This window comes from Sebastes fasciatus, chromosome 1 (assembly GCF_043250625.1).
Source record: "Sebastes fasciatus isolate fSebFas1 chromosome 1, fSebFas1.pri, whole genome shotgun sequence".
Classification (NCBI taxonomy): Eukaryota; Metazoa; Chordata; class Actinopteri; order Perciformes; family Sebastidae; genus Sebastes; species Sebastes fasciatus.
In genome coordinates, this window is record NC_133795.1 from 10153915 (window position 1) to 10174603 (window position 20689).

Sequence of the window (20689 nt, forward strand, 5' to 3'; positions counted from 1 at the left end):
ATGCATCTTAATACAAGATCTCAACAAGTCACAATAGGTCCAATAAGACATAGATTTGAAAAAGAAAAAGTCAAAATTGAAGCAGCAGAGGCCACAACATCCTGACTTTAATTCCCTAATATGGGAAAAGCTTCTACGCAGCCGGAAGCAAATGTTTTTTCCGCTCGCATAGAATGGAAGAGAACGGGAGGCTAATGTTAATTTTGCGCGTGTGTGACCGTACCTTAATGCACCTCAATGGTAATAACAATAATGTTATCACCAGGGATTATTTTATAAACTTTGTAAAACTCACTCGCAATAGAAAATTTCCCCGATAATACTACATTGTGAACAGCAAATCCGTGTTGAAATCGACAGCCGATGGACACAGTCCTGCTTGACTAAATAACAGAGCTAACAGCTAACGTAAGGAGGTTGCATTGAGTTACAGTTCAGTAAATATGAGTATTGGGCGAAGGCACATTATAAGGTCATCATGATGTGTTGAAATGTAATCTTGTAAAAGTTAGTTTTTGGCGAGAAGCTTGAGGAGGTTCATCAGGGATTAGTAATACATTTGTAAAAACCAGTATGCAAACGGTAACAAAGGAATGTATGTTGAAGTACGTTGTTTTTTATCCTGATATCGAGAATTGTGGAATTTCACTGGTATTGGTATCGACTACTACATTTCTGGTATCGTGACATCCCTACTCTCAAGATGACTAAACTAAAACATAAAATGCATAGAGTGCCCCTTTACAGGATGTTTTACTGCCAATATCTTATAAGTACGTGGTGCAAATCTCACAGGCTGTCACATTAACAAGGGAATAAAATCTGTGCTTCGTAATCATTGTTGAGTAATAAAAGCAAGATGCCCGGCGGAACACCCTTTGTGGCTTGGCTGCTTGTTGGAGATCACACTATCTCACAGTAAAGGGAGTAGTATTTCCATGAGGAGGACAAGAGCATTTCTATTACAGTTAGGTTAACAAGTAGATCAAGTGAAGAGCACCGGTAAGAGCTTGTCTGTATAATCCAGTATTGATATTCCATTTGCTTAAAAAGGAACAAAAAGTACAGCTCATGTTCACTCAGGAACACTCTGATCATTAATACCATTATTGTGAAAAGCTTGTAAATTTGTCAATGACCCTTCCAAGGACAACCATTAGAGCTCAGCATGCATATAATTAGAATATATAATACATAATGTTATGTGAAAGGACTACAGAAATATCAAATAGCCAGCATGTCGACTAATGAGAGTCCAGCCAGGAGGTGGAGGTGCTGGTGGAGAACGACCACTCGACAGCATGGTGTGACAGGCGGCCACTGCAGGGATTAATGAGGGGCTGACAACTTTAATGGACTGCCAAAGGCTGAAGTGACTAACATGGTAGGTGTTCGTTTGGTTTAGCTGACAATCATTTCATGACTTATTGTGAGTAACCCTTTATTATGTTTTCAGTTTGGTTTGTTGGTTTGATTGTCAACAGGATTAATGAAAAAGTACTGGCCTGATTTTCATGAAACTTGGTGGAAAGGTGTAGCATGGGCCAGAAAGATAACCCATTACATTTTGGAGTGAATCCAAATCATGGGGCAGTTACACACAGTATTTTTCACTTATGAAACGGCCATAGTGGAGGTTTGCACTCTCTGAGTGCCCTTCCAGTTTTAGAAAAGTGTCACTTGTCTCTATTGAAATTGTAACTGTTGTTACGGAGTTGCTGTTGTGACTGAGGTGGTCTCAGCATCATTCTTTACAAACTCACAATCTCTGATAGTAACCCTGAACTGACTGAGCTCCAAAACCTGACCCCGACACCTAATGCAGTGTGAAACACATGAACACATTTAGATGAGGTGACTTACTTGAATAAATGGGAACAGGAGGCCCACAGCAAAGTTGGACAGCCAGTTAACTGTGCCAGCGATCATGAAGGCGGCAGGTCGGTAGGACTGTTCAAACAGCTCTCCGGTCAGGACGAAGGGGATGCCACCTGACAGAGAAGGGAGAGGACCTTTAGTTACAACACACCACTGACAGCAAATAACAGAAACAAACAGCTTCGCTCTGAGGATTCAGTCATTCCCCCCTTTGGAGGAAGAAATATTTTCACCCCACACCACCATATACCATCCTCCTGTACTCAGATAAAGCTCATATTACCGTTTCACGGTCACTACGAAGATACAATCAGCAATTTCTTTGACTGACCTGAAGTCTTGGGTATATATGAGTTTGACTTGTAAAATGAAAATAAACACTTTTCAAACTTTCTTTGACTGTTAGAATACATCTGTTGTTCAGTCCAGAAAAAAAACAAAAACGTAATACACAAAAATTGCTCGTACAAAATGACTTTAAGATGCCACAAGCCTGAGATTAAAAAGCTCTGCTGATAATTTCGTAGCGTAAAAATTATCATTTGTAAAAGATAATAAAACAATTCAGTTTGTAAAGCCATGAGCTATGTTACTGTGTTTTAAGGGGAGACACTACAGGTGAATAGGGTAAAGATGCTAACTAATAGATTTCACCATGAAACTTCCCCAGTTGATTACTTACTTTTGAAATTGTATGTTTAAATATGCAAATGAGGCATTATCTTATTAAATATGGGCTAATTTGCATATGTTTCCAGAACAGAAACCTGAACATTGGATAAAGCCAGGTTCAAAATTCTTGTTTCATTTTGTTGACATATTAGAGTCAGAGGTTTTTACCGAGGGAATTATGGATACCTCTTTTGATCACTCCATTAATCCAAAAATACAGTCAACAGTGATGATGATGTTCTATAAATCAGGCTATGAATGATATATGAACAAACCCCTCTGTATAAAGGTTCAGAATATAGATAGCAATGACATTGGAAAAGTTTGGTGTATGTAAGTGATACTGAAGTGGAGATTTCTGGCCGCCATGAAACTTCTCCAGTTGATTACTTAAATTAAGACAATGATTTTTTTTTTACAAGTTTTATGAAGTAAAAAAACAAAAACAAAACAGCAAATGAGGCATAATCTAATGCTTACTTTTGGTGAATTTAGGAGAAAGTTAAACGCAAATAGAAAAAGTAGTAAAATAAACACTTAAATGTGTATTTTGGATGTTTTCTTTCCAGTAGTCCGAAAGAAGACAAAGCAAAATAGCCCAAACTCTCAAAATTGACCTGCGCATGAAAAACTATGTTTTTACCTGTGTCGTGACATACAACAATCAAAGTTTAAACATGTTTAATATGGTTGTTGAAAGTCAGAAATTCCTCCAGCCTCTCCCCGAGTACAATGTGCAACCAACATTTCCAAACCTCCGAGAGCAGATGTTGACATTTGGATGTTTTGGTGGGCGATGACGTCAAACTAGGAGGCTGAAATCGGAAAAACCTGGCCCACTGAGTCCAAATGTAAAAGGTAGTAATTCATCCTGACAGATTATTGCAAACTCAGTGGAGAGCACTGGGGAGCAATTCAAAACACATAGTCTCAATTTAGGAGTAAGGTTAGAGGAAAAATGCTGCTGCTGCAGAGTTAGTCTCATTAAGCTGTGGTGGATATATTTTCATCATCCCCCTAAATTTGTATTTGGAAGTTTACTTTTGACAGTAACTTTATTTTTTTTCTCAACACAAACCAAAGAGTCTACTAGATAATTCAATTTTAACATTGAACAAGTTATTGTGTTTGAGTTCGGTATGTCAAACTGAACTGAATTCAGCAGTAGACACATCAACGTTCACTTCAGAGACGTGAGAAAGGAGTATACTATATTGAAGGTCCAAAGTGATCCGGTATCCAAAATGACTGACACACGCTCTACAAGTTCTATAACGGTCAAACTACAACTGTGCAGGTGAAACAAACGTTTAAAGATATATTTTTCCAAAATGTCCTTTGTATCTCAACACAGTTCACAGTTGAGTCTAAAAGCAACAGCATCATTTTCAATCAATCAGATTTTTTTCCCGAACAAATTGTTCAACAGATAATTTGTTGTAATGATTCAATCAGGAGAGCTTCCTGCCTCACGAATTGTTTATATGCTCAATCAGCTAACAATGTCCATTAAAATTAACTTTTACAGCAGGAACTGAGAGCTCAATTGCTGCTGTCGATCGATTCCAATTCTTTTCCTGGCAGTTTTTGATGAAAACAGCATAAGCAGCAGCAGGTCATTAATTTTTGTCCCAAAAATACTCATTATCTTTCAATTTAACATACTGTTCATGACATCTGTTTAATGTTGAAATTATATATTTTCTGCAGTCGGTAAGAAATTATACAAACCAAGATGAAGGTGTAAGAGACATCCGGGCTGCTAGAGTGACTTGTGCGGGACGTGCTTACAGTATTTTGTGCAACAAAACACAATTACGGCTCTATGTTTGTCGTGAAGTTTTTGCTTGTGACTGATAACATTTGAAAGTTTGAATTCACACACAAACAGTAATGTTTTAAAAACTGCACAAGCAACAAGATAAAAGTGATGGAAGAGAGACGTGAATGAAAGCAAACATTATTATTCACAGCAGACACACTCGATAATATTATAAGTTATGTCTTATCTGGACCACGTTGTTATCTGGCTTTGAATAAGCTGCAGGCTGACAGAATATTGGTATATGGGTGTAGACAGTGTTTATTGTAGGGCAAAGCATGCTGTGAAATAGTGTACAATATATAAGCATTTTCAGGCCCATTGTTCCTTGCTGAACTGAGTTATATTGCTGCCTGTTTGAGTACATTAACCTCATTGTTAATGGTACAAATGACTTAAGACATTAATTCTGTAACACTATGTACTGTACATGTGGCTTCAGGCATCTGAAAAATGCACAAAAACATCAACTGAGGTTATAGAATTGAGCGCCGTGTACTTCTAAATCTGAGGATGTTGCATTTTATCCACACAGCAGGTCATTTGTTGTCACATAATTGCCTCCGAGAAGCCGGTTAATGAGCTATACAGGCCACAGAAGCCCTTTCATTTAGAGCTGAATAAAGGGAGGTATGGTTCACATTAGCCCTCAGCATCCTCTTAGATTTAATTGCTAGCGATAATAAACCATCTCATTATTTGAATAAGATGCCTCGCTGTTTAGCAAATGTGACCAGCTGATTACAAGTGACTGTATGTGTGTTCATGCGTGCACAGAGTTGACCAGATTGCACACTTCAATCATGTGCATATTAAAGAACTATTATAGAAGATACAATAAATTAAATTAATGGTCACTAACATGAAGTGCAGATGCTGCCGGGTCCTCCTGATAGTACGGTACATCCACACTGAGGAGGATAAATGTGGAAACATGTTTTGTCCACACTAGCGTTTTTAGGTAATTACTGAAAAGTCTTCCACAGTAAAAACTTTTTCTTTTCCCATTTTTTTTCTTTTAGCAAACCCCAGAATTTTGCATTGTAGGACAGACAATTTCTCCGATCACCAAGAATGTTAGAGGTGATAGAAATGTCTCCTCTTAACTTATTAGCTGCATAAATCTGGAGCAAAGTTTAAATACTAAGTGCAGTCGTTGACACACAGTACTGCTCTAATGGTCAATTTTCTACATTGAGTGCACCAATTATACAGTAATACATGCTCTACTGACTACAAATCTGCACGTCAAGTGGGATCACAAAGTGCGTGGGCACTCTCTGTGACATGTTAGTAGCTACATCATGCTTCTCTTGACTATTACGAATCCCTCTAACAAAGGAAATGTAACTTTCATCACATGTGATTCATTTCTAAAGATGAGAGCAGGACAAGCGAGCAGCAGGAAACATTATAGGAAGATAATTTTTCTGGATGCAACCACAACAAAACTGATCTAATTTCTGCCAGGAGGACAAATCCGCTTCACACATGATGCAGGGAGGGTGGGCCGGCCAGCCAACATGGGCATTTTGTGTATGTGTGTGTGTGTGTTCGGTTTAGATCTGTTCCGAGATAATCCGCTCAGTACAAAATAGTGTTTTCCAGGGACTTGTGCACCTAATAATGTGTGAAGCCTGTGTGTGCGAGAGGGAGACGGCAGAGTGAAGAGAAAAAGGTCAGGTGAAAAATAAACTGATTGGGATAAACACTGAGAAATCAGGCCTCTGCTAGCATTAGAAATCTATGTCAGCCACATATTCGTCATATTTCCACACAGTTCTGATCCATAATGTTGTGTTAGGGGTATTTCCAGCCTTAAAACTGAGTGCACTTGTTGCCATAGCATGTTCCATGTCAAGCCAAATGTATCTGGCTGGGGTGAGCCCAGGGACAGTAAACTAATTAGACCATGTATGTTATTTGGCCGGCATATGTCTTTAGAGGGCCTCAGAGGAAACAGCATGTGTTGAATCATGAAAGTACACAGGTTTGCCTGCAGCCAAACACCACAGCAGAACACTGATGTACATTCAAGCAGAAAGTGAATGGCTAATTTAATGAAAAGCCTCCTTTTTTACAACAACTCCCTATTGAACCAATCATAACCACCACTTTTTAGTAGGAATAAAGTATTCCAGGATGACATATTTTTGTAGGCCAACCAGGAAGTCAGCATCGCCCTGGTTCCCTCGACAAAAAGCCAATAGGATTTTCCCATTGTGTTTTGGATTATTGTAGAAAATAAGCTCTGTGGCAAACAAACGTTCATGGTACTTACACGTTTTGTTACTTAAAACAATCTCCACAAATGAACACCGCTTTTATGAATTTTGAAGTGTAAATGCAATCGCCAGAATTAAAAGGCTAATGTTAGGCTATAAACGAACTACACCACGGTCACATGAATGCGAGTTTAAACAACGAGGCTGTAAAGGCAGATGAGTCGGCGTGATGGCGTTTAGTAGTCTCATGTAGCCACTTGTTAGCAACCGCCTTTTTTAAGACACATAAAAGCTTCAAAATTCACAAGTGGGATATTTATTGAGGTATTTTATGTCGTAGAACAAAACTTTAAAATATCTTAAGCTTGTGTTAATCACAGACCTTATTTCAGACATCTAACTAACAACCCATTCAAAAAGCCCATTGACTTCCAGACGAGGGAACCGGAAGTGCAAAAATTCGAACTCATTTCCAGGTTTTAGGACTCATTCCTGTAGCACTCTATCACGAAGGCCTACTGGAGATTTGCCTATATACTGTAAGAGACCACTTGTTCTACAAACCATTCATCTTAAACAAATGATATTGTTTTTCTACTTTATGGCCCGTTCGTAGATTAATTTCTTCCAAAGCCCACATGCATAAAAACACTGAGAAATGTTTGTATATTGTATTTTTTCTTCCTGCTGGAGGGATTCACATCAAAGTCAACCTGGCTAATGTATCATCTATTAAAACAGCTGGAGACTTTCAGATTAGAATCTGTTCACGCTGCATGTGCAACACAGAGCAGGTGGGCAATGCATGCATCAATTCCCACAATCCGAAACAACACATTCAAGTTCATGACGGCTCAAACATACAAATGGTGCTTTGACATCAATTTCACAACAAGACTCAATCAAAACCGTGTATATGACAGCTGTGTATGTTCAGTCTGTGACTATGTGGCTAAATTGTTACACAAATAGTGATCATGTATACGGATGTGCATTGCTCGGAGCGCTCTGCAGCTGATGAAATTATCATCATCAGTTGTAGAAATCAAAGATAACATCAAATTGAATAAAAAAAAAATGGCAGAAGAGAGCGTCGGTAGTTTTCGATTATATTTTCTAATACTGTGCATATATCACCAAGTACGATTTTAGGTTTCAAGTAGTTTTTGTGAATAAACTCGCTGCAGTAAACAAACTGTGCAGGGCACACTGGAGACACCGCGTTGACTGCCACACACTCTGCCTTCTCCAGTCACCTGCCGGCGTAACTCGCCGCCTCTGGAAACTCCCTAAAAACCTTTAAACCAACCGTTGTCGATACAAAATAAAGACAGATTTAGCAACTGCATGGCTTATTTCTCGCATAAAATGTTTTCAGAAACACATTTGGGTGAACTATTTCCGTGATATAAGAGAAGACAGTTTCCAAACCAACCGACATGTTGCTTCCGGTGTGTATTGACACTCTTTCCCACGAGGGAAAGCGTTCGTCCAATCAGGTGTCTAGTGCCTTGTGTCCAATGCTGGGAAGAGAGGCGATCACTCGCGTAAGCGAGTGGAACCACTGACACGCCCCCCTGAAAACGTAAACAAAGGACTGTTCCCGCCTTTTTATTTTAAAAGAGCACTCAGCTGACCAATTCTGTAACTTCATCACTCAGTCAGTCACTCAATGACAGACTTTTGCGTTTGTAGGGCTGGCCCTCTAAATAAAGAGGACTAGATCTGGATTAAAGGACAACTAAACAGATAGTCACTGGTGGTGACAGATTTAACAGTTCAATTAGAGAAGATCTAAATAACATCAGCAACCCCGAATGACATAATAACACAAAGTTGATCAGACAGAAATTATTCTTTTAGGTTCGGGTTTGTGACAAGAGCTTGTGCGCTGCCTTCTGTTTCAGCTTGACCTCTTGAGACATCACATTTCCGGGGGTTCGGCCACACTCGACCAGTGCCAGAGCCTTGATCTGTTGTGCCTCAGGCAGAGAGCCACAGATGACAGGACAGCGGTGAGAAGGCAGCACCAGGGGACACTGCTTTTTTCAGACGCAATTGGTTCTGACAGGGGCTTTAACTAGCTCATCTGTATAGTTTATCAGTGTACCAGCAATCCTATTACATGGCTAAGAGAAGGTTAGAATTAAAAAAAAAAATGTTAATACCCTACAATTATAAATACAGAAATATAAATGATTCGATTTTCATTTTCTGGCACATTTTCCTAACAGCAGTGAACGGTTGATATTTGTTTGACTCAATCTAAGAGGATTTTGTACGTAGTAGCACTACTTTTGCCCTTGTAGTGACTCATGTGGCTTGCTCCACTGCTCACAGATGTATGCTTGTGATATTATCCGACAACACGCTATAAATAAAGACTAATTATATAATGGGATAATAATGTCACACTAGCAGAATACTGCCCTCCCACACATGCACATGAAACACCCATGCCACATATACAGCGGCATGAGCAGAGCGACAGACACTTGGACATTCATGCAGAAAATACATAGTCGAACTGCAGCACGATGCATGAGTTTATTGGATTTTAAATTAAAAGCTTCACATTCTTTAAAATAATCATAAATATCAGCAAACAAAAAACAGCATTTCAATGTAATATTTAGTAGGGCTGTCAATGCAAATTGGTTTTAATGCCACTAATATATTTAATGCATTAACGCAACTTGCGGCTTTTAGGTTGCAGCGAGGTCAGTTTTAAAGCTAAAGTGAAGATACTGGCATCATATGAAACTAGAAAACCTAAAAAAAACATTGGTACCAACCATGTCATACTAGCTTGTCAAGAAGGAGGCTAAATAACGCTCCAAACTTAGGCTAAATTTTGGCGAGGAAAAACTGTCATGGCCAATTTCAAAGGGACCTCCGACCTCAAGATATGTGAATGTAAATGGGTTCTCTGGGTACCCACGAGTCTCCCCTTTACAGACATGCCCACTTTATGATAATCACATGCAGTTTGGGGCAAGTCATAGTCAAGTCAGCACAATGACAGCTGTTGTTGCCTGTTGGGCTGCAGTTTACCATGTTATGATTTAAGCATATTTTTTTTAATGCTAAATGCAGTACCTGTGAGGGTTTCTGGACAATATTTGTCATTTGTTTGTGTTGTTAACTGTCCAATTATAAATATATACATACATTTGCATAAAACAAGCATATTTGCCCACTCCCATGTTGATAAGAGTATTAAATACTTGACAAATCTCCCTTTAAGGTACATTATGAACAGATAAAAAATGTGTGATTAATCACGATTAATTATGGACAATCATGCGATTAATCACGATTAAATATTTAAATCGATTCACAGCCCTTATATTTAGACATAACCGCAGGATCAGAAATGGCTTAAGCAGTGTGTGCTGCACCAGTATTTAACTTGCTATGCTGCTGAGTACTATATGAAGAGGTTTAAGTTTTCACAGGTGCAAAATAAAGTAAACTAAGTCAGTTTTTTTCTCTGTAAATTGCAAAAACTAGCAAATAAAGGGAACTTTTCACTCAGAGAGGAATCAACACATCAACCAATGCACAGTACAACTAAAGAAGAAGAGCAGGTGTAATAATGAGCTATGCGATGAGTCATACCTATTAGTAGGTGATGAGTCATACTACTTAAGAGGAGTTGTAGAGTAAAAAAACACACTGACAATGTAAGTCAACAGTTATCAGTGTATTTATGTCACAGGTACGATGCTACCTTTAATGCACCGACCGCCGGCAGCGATCGAAATACAACCAGAGGGAAACAGAGATTTTTTTTTATTTTGATGTGACAAAGTGTGATAAGCAGAACATGGTGTTAACTGTTACACACTGACAATGATAAGAGTCGGGTACATAACATTTAATAAACTGTGTTGACAGGCCCGGTTCGATAGCAAAATATTAGGGTGTTGCTGCTCTCATTTCAGCAGATAAATAATGTCATTACAACAGAGTCATAAATCATCCTCAGACAAATAGATATAGTTATAGCAAAGCTGCAGCTGAATCTGGAGCTATTTATGAAGACTGGTGGATAAATCAAGTGTTTGCTTTAGAGATACTCTGATTTTATACAGCGTCAGCTTGTGGTTATAGTAAATGCAAGCTTATTATCCATGATGTTTTGTGAAATTTGGGTAGGGATGAGTAGGCTTCCATGTGTCCTGATTTTTGATTGAAGTCCACCATCAAAAGGACATTTCAGTTCTCCTAATCCTACCCTGAGGACTGAGGAGTAAAGAGGATTCCTAAGTGGAAGTCTTTCATTGGACAGACACCCTTTTATTGGAAATCTATGACTAATTGGATACTGGAGCTGATATGATTGATGTAGAAAGCTATCATGGAAACGCCATCACCAGAGCACCAGCCTGATCTCCTAAAAATTACGTTCCCATCATTAACTCCCAGACCAGACAACGTTGTGGTAGCGACCTGTCAATCACAAGGTAGCCACGCCCTAAAGTATACCCTGCTTTATGGTTTATTTGTCTCTAAATGGGACCATAATTTACTAAATGAACATCATGCTGTATAGAAAAAGACTTGAAAATAGTGATTGCGACCATAAACTCAAGTTTACAATGTTTACTGAGGTAATAAATCAACTGAGAAGTAGGGTCATTTTCTCATAGACTTCTATACAATCAAACTTCTTTTTGAAACCAGAGGAGTCGCCACCTGCTGGCTGTTAGAAAGAATGCAAGTTTAGGGCACTTCTGCATTGGCTTCACTTTTCAGACCCCGGAGTTGCCCACTGGTTCCCATACAACAAAACTGAATTGTCAATTACGTTTCGAGGGAAACTGGTCCATCCAGCATTTGAGATCAACGATGCAGTTATTAAGTGTATTAATTTGATAAATATCATTGTGGTTAAAAAAGAGGTACAATTGAGTGTCATCTGCGTAGAAATGGTAGCTCACATTATGCCTTCGGATGATATGCCCCAGGGGTAATATGTAGAGAGAGAACAAGAGTGGTCCAAGCAGGTCATCTTCACAGAGGATGACTGTGAGGTGCCAATGGCTACACTAAAAGATCTATCTTGTATATAGGAATAAATCCACTTTAAAACTGAACCAGAGATGCCAACCAAATGCTTGACACGTTCCAATAAACTAGAACGGTCAACGGTATGAAATGCGACACTTATATCGAACAAAACTAAAACTGAAAGAGTCTGCTTCTTTTAAAAAAGCAATCAATTGTTCAGAGACAACTTTTTCCAGAACCTTAGAGAGAAAGGGCAGTTGGGTAATTGGTCTGACATTATCCAGGGATTATGGGTTTAAAGAGGTTTTTTTTTTTTTTTAGAAGAGGTTGAGCAATTGCATTCTTAAAATAAGCAGGGACAGAACCAGTCAATAATGACACGCTAATTATGGAGAGAATATAGGAGCTGACCGATCCATATGCTTTCTTTAGAAACCTCAGAGGCAGGATGTCGAGAGCACCACAAAGAGGGCTTCATTTTATTAATCACCTCAGTGATTAAGTCAATAGATATTGTGTCAAAGGACTCAAAGAAGGCAGTGGTTTTAAAATAAATTGTGTCCTCTGCAGGAGGGGAATGTATTTTCTGATGCTAGTAACTCGGTTGACAAAGAACGTTAAAATGTATTTCTCAGGGGAGGTACATACTGACTTGGAGGAGCCATGTGACACAGTTAATTACATTGAACAAAACCCTAAAGTTGTGGCGGCCCCTCTTTAGGGGACGTATCCTGTCAGTTAGCCGAGGCAGGAAAGCTTTATGGCGCTTATATGGTGCAATTTTGTCCAGGATCTGGGCGCAGGTATTATTAAAATTATTTGACTTGAGCCAATGTCAACTGAGGATGACAGGGGAGCGTCTGTGAAGTTGGCCGGAGAGGAGGTTTTAACAATCCGAGAACATACCGGGTTTGTCTTAGATTATTTTGTACCACAAATGTCTGATTCACTAACATCATGTGAAAGGACCAGATCAAGGACGTGATCCTTGTTGTGAGTAGACCCTGTGACAATTCTACTAAAATTAAAAGACTCAACAATGTTTAAAAACTCTATGGCTAAAAGATTATCAGAACAAATATGTATATGAAAATCTCCCACAATCAGAACTCTATCACAGCTGGGCATTACCATAGAGAGTTCAGAGACCTGTTCAAGAAAGCCTGACTTAGGGGGTCCACAAATTAAAATGCAGTATAAAGATTCCCTCTGATAGTGAAACACAGTGACTCAAAGGATAAAAAGTCACCCGAGGAGATGAGTGAGCAATTGATGTGTTAACCACTGGACGTATCCCCCTCTACCAGACGACCTGTGGGGTGAGGATTCTATCAGGGGGATAGAGTCACCAACATTAAACAGAGAGATGAATAAATCCTAGCAAATAAAATGTTTATTGGAGAGGAGACCTTATATTGAGCAGGTCGAAGTTACGAGAGTGGCCGAAATGGATTTGCATCGTCCGACATGAGTATTAGAAACATGGCTATTAAAAGCGTAGGGAGCATGAGACCTGCTATTAGCCTACATAAAATAGGTAATTAAAAATGGGTGGTTTTTAAAGCTCCTTAGGTTGCTGAGGTGCCAAAACTGAAAGCACTCTGCCCCTGTGGATGTCAATTAGTGTCGGCACATGTGTGCGGAGGCCCATAGCACAGGCTGGAGTTGGAGAGGCTGGAATAAAACACGTTTGCAGCAAACCTTCGTAAGCCTGCTGGGTGGAGTCAAGCGTGTTTAAACATAGAAGAGCGGTCCCAGAACAGATTAAAATTGTTGATAAAACCAAATTGTAAACAGCAGCAATGTGACTAAAGCCAGGTGTGAAGCTGCAAAAGTCTGCCAAAACGACCACCGCCACGGCCGACAGCGGGGAGTGGGCCGGAGATAAAAACTTCCTTTTCACTGAAGTTGTGCTTTAGAAACGAGATTCACTGTGGAGTGCTAGACCCAAAATCCAATGGGCATAAAAATTGTGATAGGGTAGCTCATCTCAGATTTCCTACATTTCACTCACATCACAATAGACATACGCCTAAGCGTTCCGGTGTTGCCTTCTTCAGGTTTGTTCAGTAGGTGTAGTCGACTGCTAGACTTGTTTCTTGTTTTATCGTTTTTTTTGTTAGCCAAAAGGTTTATTCTTTTCTTTTCAACATTCATCTTGGCTCAGTCATGGAGAATGAAAGTCAAATTTGACCTCATTCAGGTCAATTTCTTTTATAGAATTTAAATAAAAGTTCAACTTTATTATTATCAAACTAATTTTTACACAAAATGGTAACACTGAGAGGAAGATCCCATGATGATACCTTCTTTAACATGATGTACCTGACCTATCCTAGCAGAGACAAACACTGGTAGTGCCCTCGCAGATGCTAAACAGCAGCAGTTAAACTTCTCAGCTGCTGGACGACCCAATCCACCCTGTTTTCTCTGAGGTCTGTGACAGAAAACTGCAGGGAGTTAAGCTCACATTCTGCTCTCAACAGAAAAAACACTGGCTAAGGTAAAACACTGCATTTGCTCTCTCAGCTTGGACTATAGATTGCGGACGGAAACCAGAGGTTGTTGTCGTGTTGCCCACGAGAGAGCAGAGCCGTGACGCACATTGGTGGCCCCGATTAGAAACAATATCACATGGCGGTCCATGGAGGCGGAAAACACGATGATTAATCACGCTGGTTGTTTGACTTGTTGCTGGTCATTTGGGCTGTGGGATAAAAAGAGCAGATCCCGTCAGCAACAACCATGATAGTGGAATTAACCGTGGAGGGAGGGAGGAAGGCCAAGGTTTCCTGGGGTTGGATACAGTAAGTCAGAAGGATACTGTGTGGAGGACTTTAATTGAGCACATGTGGAGCCTGCGGTCACAAAGGAATAAATGTACCGCCTCAGAGGTGTCCTCCACTATAAATGAGTAGGGTCAGAGATGCTCAGTAGCTACTGGGACAAAAATAAAGCTGCACTTTAATTCTTCAATAGTTCAGCCTTTGAACTGTTTGCATTTATAATAGCATTCCTTTTGCTAGTCAGAGTACTGGTGCAGCTGAAATTAATCTGAGGTAGATGTTTCCAAAACCCAAATTGTTTCTGCTCAACGGTCCAGACATTTTTGAGCATATGCTGTTACTGAGAGCACAAAAAAATTAATTTGAATTGACAAAAACAAATATTTTAAGAATCTCTTGGAGGGCGTTCTTCATTCAAACCCTGAAAGGCAAAAAGAGTGTGGACGAGGCCAAATAGCATCACCACATACTGTACATGTTTTTTCACGGCAACATTTCTCCTCGCCTAAATTGCACAAGATGTGAAAACACGCTGCGGCCTCACAACAGGAGATAACCAGGGAAACCCATACTGTTGTGGTTTGGGCTGAGTTCAGCTCTCAGTACCTTTAAAACGTGTAATTGAATTGCTGTGGTTTGTAGTTTAATTGCACTCCTTACATTACTGATGGAGTTGTGTTAAGTTACTGCAAATTGAACATTTTTCTTGCTGCTTCACACTGTGAACTAGCGGGAGGCTTTTATTGTGAAGCAGCTTTAAGAAATGCAATGAATGACCATTTCTATATCAATTATTCACCCCGTTACCTTGTTTTTTTTCCGCATGCCTCCACGGTGAACAGAGAATCAAAAAATGGAGAAATGTTTTAAAGTAAAATTAAAGCGAAATTGAATTGAAGTAAATGGTGGCCGCATTTACAGCAAAAGTATATCAAATAGGGCTGTAATTAATCGCACCTTTTTTATCTATTCGAAATGAGATTTGTCAAGTATTTAATACTCAACATGGGAGTGGACAAATATGCTGGTTTTATGCAAATGTATGTATATATTTATTATTGGAAATCAATTAACAACACAAAACAATGACAAATATTGTCCAGAAACCCTCACAGGTACTGCATTTAGCATAAAAAATATGCTCAAATCATAACATGGCAAACTGCAGCCCAACAGGCAACAACAGCTGTCAGTGTGTCAGTGTGCTGACTTGACTATGACTTGCCCCAAACTGTATGTGATTATCATAAAGTGGGCATGTCTGTAAAGGGGAGACTCGTGGGTACCCATAGAACCCATTTTCATTCACATATCTTGAGGTCAGAGGTCAAGGGACCCCTTTGAAAATGGCCATGAAAATATTTAGCGTAACTTTGGAGCGTTATTTAGCCTCCTTCTCGACAAGCTAGTATGACATCATTTCTTTAGGTTTTCTAGTTTCATATGATGCCAATCTTCACTCTAGCTTTAAAACTGAGCCCGCTACAACCTTAAAAATCGTAAGTTGCGTAGAAATAGTGAAAGAAATTAGCGGCGTTAAAACAAATTTGCGTTAACGTGCTATTATTGCATTAACTCTGACAGCCCTATCAAAACATCTGTTTACAAACTCTCACACAACTTATGCAGTATAATCGAAGTCTCACTTATCCAGTAGTATGCTCAGTACTTCCCAAACACATGGGTCTTCACTAAAACCTCACTCATTTAAAACACTTTCGGACTCATTCGGACTCATCCGCACTCACACAGACGAATAGCACACCTGCGCAAGCGTGAGACTGTTTATGCATAAGTGTTTTAAATAGTATGGTTTTAGCAAAGACGCATGTGTTTGTACTGAGCATACGACTGGATAAATGAGACTTTGATTGTACTGTGCGAGCTGTGGGAGTTTGTAAACGGATGTTTTGATATAGTTATGCTATTGCTAAACGCAGCTTTTCTATTTTTTTTATTCCCTGTTCACCGCGGAGGCATGCAAGAAAAAGAAAATTTTTCTTCAAGATTTCAAGGTAACACGGTGAAGTATTTCTTTAAGATGTTCAATAGGTGAGCATGGTAAGGGGATTACAGTTCTTGACTGTGATGTTGTGTAAAAGTCGATACAAGGGGCAGAGCCCTCAGTCTTTCTTTCCAACAAAAGGAAAACTTGCTCCCGCTGTTGAAGTGGAGCGAGGTATGAATCCACGAGCGAGTGTACTCTTCCATAGCGAATGTTTCAGGACCCCAAGGAGAATAAATCCTTCCCTGCAGAGGGGAGGCTCCTGGCAGAAGATCAATGTCACGGTCATAAAAAATGTGTGAAGAAAACATTGTTTCCTGCTTTTTAGTAAACACCTCTCAGGGGTCTCTGTACACAAGGGGGAATATTACATAAGTCAGTCTGACAGGAGATATCAGCCTTGGGAAGCACCGCAATATGTTTGGGGTGAAACTAGGCGAGGAACGACAACAATCAGTACTCTGCTTCCCGGAAGGCTCCAATTATATATGGGATGCGATCGAACTGGGACAACTGAGAATTACAGGGAATTCTTGAGATTTATGAAGAGGATTTATGTTTTTGTGCTAAATGTTAATGCGGCATAAATCTAACTCACTCATAAATCTAAATGACAAACCACATACAGTATGGCAGGACAGGAATATTAAACAGTAGCAACTGCATGTCGGTGTACTATAAAGAAAAGATATATAACAAGACAATAATCTAATGGGGTGATAAACACAAAGATGATTAGAGCCACCAAACACCCAAATACTCACCCACACACATATAAATGTAGGTGTTCAGAGATTAATTCTGCCTCACAAACTCCTTTACGTCTTCCTTCATTTCTTTTTCTCTTCCAATTGAATCTTGATCCAATACTGAGTCCCACGCATCATTAAGTTTCACCTTAGCTTGAGATCAATCTTCTCTCATCACTTCTGTCCCTGTATATATTGCTTGTGGCTTCTAAAAAGCAGCGGATGTCACTATTGTCAGGGCGTGTGCACGTCTCACCTCTGGTATCTCTCATAACCTGCTAACTCTCAGAGCAGCGAGTAGTGTGGCTGACCGACATGTGATTGTTTCCACACTCCCAGGTGAAAGGTGATTCATCTTGTTCAATGGTCTTCTGTCTCATCCTCTATGGCCTGTCTGTCAGCACTTTGTAACCCCCTCTCTATCTTCTTTCCACCTATATGGGCTTTTCTCTTCCCAGGAGAATTGAGTGAATACACCGTCCAGCTGTATATGATGTGACCACAGGGTCCGCTCCACCATGCTGTGAATACAATGACTGAATACAAGTCCATATAGCTCTCAAGCAAGAATTCACTCGTTCAAAGGGGAAAACTGTAATTTGTGGCACAATTGATGAATTCATCCTACCTTTTTGCTACTAAATGCAAACCCAAGCACAAAATTGTACTAAAAACAGTTACAGTTAAACTTAATTTATGTTTACACCTAGGGATGCACTGATACCGTTACCAGTATCGGGTCAGAGACTGTGCTCGTGTACTCATACATCCAATACAACCGCATCCAATACCACTTTACGGCTCTGTGACATTAGCCGACAAGATTAGTGTGTTGCATGCAGGACTGCTGTGATTGAAGTGCCTTACAAGCCGCCCAGCTGCAACGATAAAGCGATGCACTAACAGGTTAAATCCATCATTTCCAGCCAGCTGCAGTGCTTGTACAAAACAGGCAGCTGGGTCCGGGAGAGTTAGCAGCAGCAATGTTGCTTGCATTGTTGTGGACACATGCAGCCACTATAGTCTGCACCGCATTGATTAGTTTAGCTGCGAGGATGTCAGCTGTGTGTCTGCCTGGCGTACTCTGTCAGGGTTTCCGCCAGTGTATTGCAAGCCCGGTGTAACATTAGCAAGTGTCCGGTTGAGATACAGAGCGTGTGTGTGATGGTCAATATGAAGTTATCAGTAACGTTATAGCTGTGAACGTAGCAGTGCAGTATGTGTGCAGTTTATTTGTCGCTGAATAAATGCCACAACTCCTTAAGACCTAAGCCATGTTTCCGTGTCTTGCTTGTCACCTGCTGATTAAAGTGAAGGGGGTTAGCCCCGAAACTAGCGACAACTCCGGCTCAGACGCACTTAAGGTGGGCTGACCTTTAAGGTGGACCAGCTATTCTCATTGTAGTGACAAGCCACTCCTCTGTGTTGTTTTCTGCTCAGCTTTTTTATTTCTTAGTTTTTTTTATATTTAAATCCTTAATTATTAACATCCCTCCTGCAAACTATGCTAAAACACAAAGTTGAATGTTAAAATGTCAGCAAAAGCATCATGTTGTCTATTTAATATGTTGCAGTCAGAAAGTGAGTCAAGAGTGAGACAAAGTAAAACATGTTTTCAAAGTCATTGTTAGAGCTGCAATGGTATTATTAAGTACTCATACCAGTACTCGGTATCGGCATGTACCCAAATGTAAGTACTTGTACTTGGTCTGAAAAAATCACTACCCGTATTTATCACCTCATAGCCCGAGCAGGCACCATGTTTTCAGAGTGGTGCATGCTTGATCCAACTTTAACTTTCACAATTGAATTAATTCCACAACACAGATTAATTGTGACACAACAGCTATGATTTCATTTGTTACCCATCAAAGCTCCGATACAATCCAGAATAAAACATTTCCCACAGCCATGATTAGAACAAACAGATTCAACCCACTGATGGTCCTTGATGTTGTGGCCAAATGTGGCTCTCATTTCATTTTATGGATCAGAGTTTCGTAAAACGGTGTCATTCACTCTCAAAAGAGGACTGCTACTGTACTACTAGCTGAGAGAGAGAGTAGGAAGTTCCTCACTTACAGTAACTCATATGTCCTGCTCTGAAGAAGTAGTATTCTTCGTAGAGCTCAGCAACCTGGCATAAAGCTTCGAGTTTGGGTCGGAGTCGGATTAGTTTTGCATTATTATATAACTTTTTAAATTTTCATCACAAACAAAAAGGTAACATCTACAGCCAGACAGACTCACAAACATACCAACCTCACATACAAAAAACAAAACAAGAATAAAATAAAATAAAATAAAAAATAATGAAAATAATGATTGATGATATTATATAACTTAATAATAAATGTATCTGACTCTGTCAATCGTCAATGCGTGACGTGTGTTGCAAGTAGATACGCAATGCCCACTGGGAAGTGGGAAGAGAGACAGAGTAGCCGATGCGTTGCATTAGCCGGACGAGTAATGGATGAAATAAAGGTGCATGACTTAAGTAGTAACTAAAGCTGTCAAATAAATGAAAAGTAAAAAGTACAATATTTTCCTCTGAAAAGCAGTAGAAAATGGAAACACTTAATTAACTTAACTACATTCCACCACTTGTTACTGTATGTACAGTTCTCTAAGTGAACTATACAGCACATTACTTAAATGACTCCCTGTAATGTTTAAGAGATGCTAAAATCCTGCAGATCCTACAAACTGCTGTTTAATGCAGCTTTAAGAGCTAATTGAAAATGCTCAACATGGTATACCCTTTACTGTTAGGTGAGTGAGAGGCAGCAGTAATTGATTTGCTTAGCTAAGCTGTTTCTTGAATTAATTAACAAACATCAAAACCAATAAAGTGTTTCAGTGTGAGTACACAAGTATTTTATTTAAGAAGAGGAAGAGGAAAAGGAAAAGGAAAACAAAACTAGGGGAGCATTTGTATCGTGATCTGCCTGTAAACGGTGAGGACCAAGCAATTTTCTACTGTTGATGCACGATTTACATTATGACAATGAAGGGTTCAGTGTGATTTGACAGTTACAATAACAACAATTATCATTGAACAATGTGTCTATCTATAGTGACTACCTCAGTTGCTTTTCCATATTTAACTCCAGGCAGCGGCGTCTCACCGTAGTGCACAAAAGAATATCATTTGCATTTTAACTCATGAATAAAATTTAGAAACACCAGGTGGGCTTATTAGTTTGCTGCTGAAGTTAGCAAATGTTTTCTTTTGTTTAAATCCTGACCAGATCATGCAATTGTAAAGATGAAGAGAGACTCCTCACCTTTGAATGAGGATGAATGTGTCACACAGCTTGCGGTGAAACAGTTTATTTGATGCACAAAGGGAATGAAGGCTATAGTTATAGGCTTCAACTAAAAAGACATAATGTCAAGGCACATACAAAAGACGCTCCCGCCCTCCACTGACTTCTATTCAAGTTAGGAGAGAAGTTAGTTAGTTAAGTTGGAAAGTTATTGGAAGCAGAACATTGTGTGTGTTGCTGAGCCTGACCTCTCAGAGGAGGCCA

General features: G+C 39.6%; 2 protein-coding genes across 6 annotated transcripts in view; one reads left to right on the top strand and one right to left on the bottom strand.

Moving 5' to 3' along the window:
• Nucleotides 1-20689, top strand: part of gnrh2 (gonadotropin-releasing hormone 2) — a 278332-nt gene that overhangs the window by 77136 nt on the left and 180507 nt on the right. The window lies entirely within an intron of this gene.
• slc2a9l2 (solute carrier family 2 member 9, like 2) overlaps nucleotides 1-20689 on the bottom strand; it is a 144152-nt gene that overhangs the window by 27258 nt on the left and 96205 nt on the right. For all 5 annotated transcript variants that reach the window (XR_012592145.1, XR_012592166.1, XM_074621764.1 and 2 more), the window contains one exon: nucleotides 1864-1991. Coding sequence is in view for 3 of the 5 variants with exons in the window: in XM_074621764.1 (XP_074477865.1) it covers nucleotides 1864-1991 (128 nt within the window). In the remaining 2 variants the exon portion in view is untranslated. The remainder of the gene's footprint in view (nucleotides 1-1863; nucleotides 1992-20689) is intronic.